At 35.3% G+C, this 5,590-nt stretch overlaps 1 protein-coding gene across 1 annotated transcript; it reads right to left on the minus strand.

Annotated features, from left to right (window-relative positions):
- Positions 1–1,227: 1,227 nt before the first annotated feature.
- Positions 1,228–4,828, minus strand: LOC107058449 (uncharacterized). Its single transcript, XM_015304163.1, has 3 exons — positions 4,087–4,828; positions 3,394–3,674; positions 1,228–1,905 (listed from the first exon to the last, which is right to left on the minus strand). The coding sequence occupies exons 1-3, from the start codon at positions 4,826–4,828 to the stop codon at positions 1,228–1,230; spliced, it is 1,701 nt and encodes a 566-aa protein (XP_015159649.1).
- Between the last annotated feature and the right edge of the window lie 762 nt (positions 4,829–5,590).

Genomic DNA, 5,590 nt, shown 5'->3' on the forward strand with positions numbered 1-5,590 from the left:
GGAAAAATCTGAAATCCAATCAGATATTTCAGATGGCTTGGCAATGGATAAATCTGAAATCCAATCAGATATTTCAGATAACATGGCTAAGCAAGAGGCACAGGTATATTGTTCAAAAAATATGCAGAACTAATTTCATATATTCCTGAATATCATATATATGATTGAATAAATTTATGTTAGTTATTATGTATTAGAATTATTTGAATCATGATTTCTAGTTTATTAGCACACTGGAAACAGGGAGAAAACTTCTAATCTATGCCATCCTAATGTTGAAACCGGTAGGCGAGGAAAGCCGTTTAGGGGAGTAAACAAAGTTGAGGCGCTGATAAGAAGGAAGTATCCGCTAAAGTACGATGCTAGTAGTGACAGGAAAACATGATAAAGATAATCTAGTTCATAATGATCTAATATGAATTTAATCAATTATGAATATGATAGGAAGAAATAATTTGAAATAAAAAATCTTCATAATAAAGAACATGACTACATACATGCATGATGAAATGATAAAAAACTACGAAACTTTAATCTTATATATAACTTAAAAATATAAGAAATAATTGAATTAAGAAGAATAATATAGGGAAAAATATTTAATGATTACGAATCAGAAGATATATTAAATCAAGAATGGTATGAAATAGACCTGCATGATTTAGACCTACGAAAGAATAGAATGGTATGATTTAGAAATAAATTCAGATTAAAATGAACTACCAATATTTACGATACTGGATAGAATCTACGGAAGATATAAAACTATTAGAACGATTAATGAAAGAAAATTTATATATTTACCAAAGAACCCAAGATATGTTATATCTAGAATATATCATAAATAATATTAAAGAAATATTCAGATTAAAACAACTATCGGAAGAATATTACAATAAATATTATTACATTTTACCATGAAAAAAGAATATTATAATAAAATTTGGCTAGATAATACCTCACCTACCACACTACCACCTACCAAAAATATTCCTCATCTACCAAAAATAATACCTAAATATCATGAACTCCTCACCTACCAATAAAATGAATTCCGCTACGAAAAATGGTATCAGAGCTATGGATAATAAGAAACATAGTAAGAAACATACTAGTAGAAAGTTAAGAAAAATAAGAAGAAAATTAAACAAACTATATCCGAAATATAAAAAACTTAATATCACGAAAATTGATAACGAAAAATGGTATCAGAGCATCATGATTTCTTTAGGTACGAGGAAGTCCACAAACAAAGTCCATAGTTATTCTCTCCCATTTCCATTCCGGCATCGACAAGGGCTGTAGTAAACCAACTGGGACATGATGTTCTGCTTTTACTTGTTGACAAACCAAACATTTGGAAATGAACTCCGTAATGTCTCTCTTCATACCATTCCACCAATAATGTTCTTTGATGGTCTGGTATATCTTTGTACCTCCAGGATGCATTGCATATGGTGAAATATGTGCTTCATTCAGTATTTTTCTCCTCAATTTGTCATCATTAGGGACGCCTAACTTGTTCTGATAAAATAAGACACCATCCTCTATCAATGTAAAATCAAGTTTTCCCCCATTTTGAACTTCTCTCGTAAATTTTATAAGTTTCTCATTCAACTTTTGTGCTTTCTTCACCTGTTCAAGTAATATTGGCTTTACTTGCAAATTAGCAATAACTGAACCATTTGAATCAAGTGTAAAACAAACATTCATGGCTCTTAACTCAAGAAGCAAGGGTAAAGGACTCAAAGAAATGCTAGCAAAGGATTTTCGACTTAAGGCATCTACAACCACATTGGCTTTACCTGGATGATAATAAATCGTGCAGTCATAATCCTTGATGAGTTCAAGCAATCTACGTTGTCGAAGGTTTAGCTCCTTCTGAGTACCCAAGTACTTTAAGCTCTTGTGATCAGTGAATATATGACATTTATCTCCATACAAATAATGCTGCCATATTTTTAAAGCAAACACTACAACAGTAAGTTCAAAATCATGGGTAGGATAATTCAATTCATGCGGTTTTAAATTCCAAGAGGCATAAGAAATAACCATCCCTTCTTGCATCAAAACGCATCCTAGACCATTGCGAGAAGCATCACTGTATACTACATACTCTTTCCCTTCAATTGGTAGAGTAATTATAAGCTCTTGAGTCAACAAGGATTTGAGAGTTTCAAAGATCTCTTGGCATTTGTCATCCTAAATAAATTTCATTTCCTTCTGCATGAGCTTAGTCAAAGGAGAGGCGATAATGGAAAAGCCTTTCACAAATCTTATGTAGTATCCTGCTAAGCCTAAGAAACTTCTTACCTCGGTTGGACTTTTGGGAGGTCTCAATTCAACAATTGCTTGTATCTTACTTGGATCCACCTTCATGCCTTCGGCCGATACAACATGTCCCAGAAACTTCACTTCATCAAGCCAAAATTCACACTTGGAAAGTTTAGCATAAAGTTCTTTCTCCTTCAAAATTTCCAAAATAATCTGGAGGTGTTTATCATGGTCTTCACTATTTCTGGAAAATATTAAAATATCATCTATAAAAACAACCACAAACTGATCAAGATAAGGCTTGAATACTCGATTCATTAGATCCATGAATACTGCAGAAGCATTTGTCAATCCGAATGGCATCACCAAAAATTCATAATGACTATACCGAGTTCTAGAAGTAGTTTTAGGAATATCTTTCTCTCTAACACGCAGTTGGTGATATCCAAACCTTAAATCAATCTTTGAGAATACTATAGCACCCTCTAGTTGGTCAAACAAATCATCGATCCTTGGTAGTGGATATCTATTCTTGACTGTTATTCTGTTCAATTGTCTACAGTCAATACAAAGCCTAAGAGTGCCATCTTTCTTCTTTACGAACAAAACAGGAGCTCCCCAAGGAGAAACACTAGGTCGAATAAAATCTTTCTCAAGAAGTTCTTGCAATTGAGATTTCAATTCTGTTAATTCTGCCGGAGCCATTCTATAAGGAGTGATAGAAATAGGGGTAGATCAAGAAATAAGCTCGATTGGAAATTCAACCTCTCTTTCCGGGGGCAATCAAGGAAGGTTTTCCGGGAAGACTTCTGGAAAATCACATACAACAGGTATGTCCTTGGTACAAGGACTCTTCAACTGTGTATCAACTATGTGAGCAATCGCAGAAATAATACTAGATGTCAACGATCTTTCACCTTGTACAATGATGTGTGAGAATGTAGGATATTTAAAGGTCACATGCTTTGACCTACAATCTACCACTGCATGATATTTATGAAGCCAATCCATCTCGATGATAACATCAAAATCCTTGAAGGGCATTTCAATCAAATCAGCAGGGAAAACCAGGTTTTGAATCACGAAGGGACAATCACGATAAATTTGATTACACACAACCTGATAACCCAAAGGACTTTCAACCAACACATCATAATTAAGTCTCATAGATTTCACATTTTCAAGAAGAACAACTGATGAACAAATATAGGAATGTGTAGAACCAGGATCAATCAGTGTAAACACACATAAGCCAAACAAGTGAAATTTACCGACAACCACGTTTTGTCCATCTTGCTCATCCCTCTGCCTCATAGCATAAGCGCGTGCAGTAGTCCTTTGTCCACTAGCTTGATTAGCTCCACTTGTACATGTTGCTTGCTTGTTTTTAGTTCTTGCACCTCAATTAGTTTGAGGAGGATTAATAAAAGGCTTATAACTGAGGCTTCAGTTCTCAAGGAAGGAGCGTTATTAGGATTAGGACAATCCTTCAGTTTATGATCAAAGTTCCCACAATTGAAACATGCACTAGAAGCTCTCCTGCAAGTACCATAATGATTCTTTCCACATTGCGGACAAGTGGGAACACGAGGCTTGCCTTGGCCATAATTTGGAGTGCTAGCTATAGAAAAATCTAATATGTTTTGCTTTTTTGTGGTGGCCTATTATCACTACCAGCCTTAGAATTATCAAACCTTCCCCGTTTTGATGGACCCCCAAAATCTGGTCTAGGCTTTCGGAATTTGTTTTCATTTCTACTAGCTTCTTCTTTATCAAGCCGTTCCCAAGTAAAAGTAGCAAACACTAACTTACAAAAGTTTTCATGTTGCAGGATCGCCACATTCTTTCTAATGGAATCATTTAAACCATCTTCAAATTTCCTGTACTTGTCTTTTTCCTCTTTAATAATACCTCCAGCGTAACGAGAGAGCCTTAGAAACCTTTGTTGGTACTCAACAATATACATGCCTCGTTGCCTTAAATTCAAAAACTCCTTTCTTTTTGCATCACAATAAGCAGGTGGGACATACTTCATACGAAATTCCCTAAGAAAATAATCCCAAGTAAGAACAAGAGGTTTTACCTTGGCATTTGGAACACTTACCCACCAATCGTACGCATCCTTTTGTAATAGTGAAATAGCATACTTAAATTTGGTAACATCTGAACACTTTATCTGCTCAAATACCCTCTCTATGCGCTCCAGCCATTGTTCAGCATCACTGGGATCAACGGTGCCTTCAAACTCCACTCCACCCATTTTCCTCATTTTCTCAAAGTTAATCACGTTGGGATCATGCATCGCTTCAGCCATGTGGTGGAAGAATTCAGCCATTTGTTGAAAAAAAAGATTCATGGATTGAGTACTACGACTTATGTGAGGATGTGAACCAGCTCTTACACCCTGATGGTTTCCCACTTCAGACCCACTAGTGTGGGGAACATATTGATTCAAGAAAGGTTCTCCAACCTCTTCTAGTGCATGAGGTTGGGGAACAGAGGTACCCGAACCTTCACGAGCAGGTTCCATAGGTCGGTCAGAAGAAGAGGCCATAACTTAATTCCTTCAAAAGGGAATATCACATTACATTAGGGACATGTATATGATGCATGTGCACTCCACATGCGATAAAAAATATTTTAAACCATGTAAGTGAACAAATAATCCAAATAAAACCTTTTTTTGAAAGCAAACAAGTGTACAAGTAATTCACAGCAAAAGTCCTAGAACCACAAACCTAGGCTCTGATACCAATACTTGTAGCGACCCTTCCGAAATAATATAAGCCAATAAATCACGAGATTTTTATGCATATATTGTCCTCACAGTAGTAAAAATGACATAAAAAAAATATTACCAACTTCCGGATACCCAAACTAGGTCGTTCATGCTTCACACAATCATTCAAAATTAGTGGTAAATTTAATATATTACAAAACTTAGGCTTACACACCCCGAAAGAACAAAACATATAGCCATACTTATATTACAACCCATGGTGACATGATCAAATTAGTCCTAAAAATTTCATGTAAATATACAACACATAGATCATGTACAAGTCCCAAGGTTTATGCAAATATAGATGCCTATATGCAAATGTGATCTTCCTTAAAGCTCTCAAAATCTCCATCTCCAATTGCCCGCTTCACACCTCCTCTCGATCTTTCCTTACGATAGAAACAACAATCGCTAAGCATATAGCTTAGTGGTGCAAAACTGATAGGTTCAGAGCCCTCATATTCAACAAGTTACCTTTCTCAAGTCATGGGTAGCATAATTGAACATAATAAATAAATCAAGTAAACAATATAT

The sequence above is a fragment of the Solanum tuberosum genome, unplaced genomic scaffold, assembly GCF_000226075.1.
Source record: "Solanum tuberosum cultivar DM 1-3 516 R44 unplaced genomic scaffold, SolTub_3.0 scf00019, whole genome shotgun sequence".
NCBI lineage: Eukaryota > Viridiplantae > Streptophyta > Magnoliopsida > Solanales > Solanaceae > Solanum > Solanum tuberosum.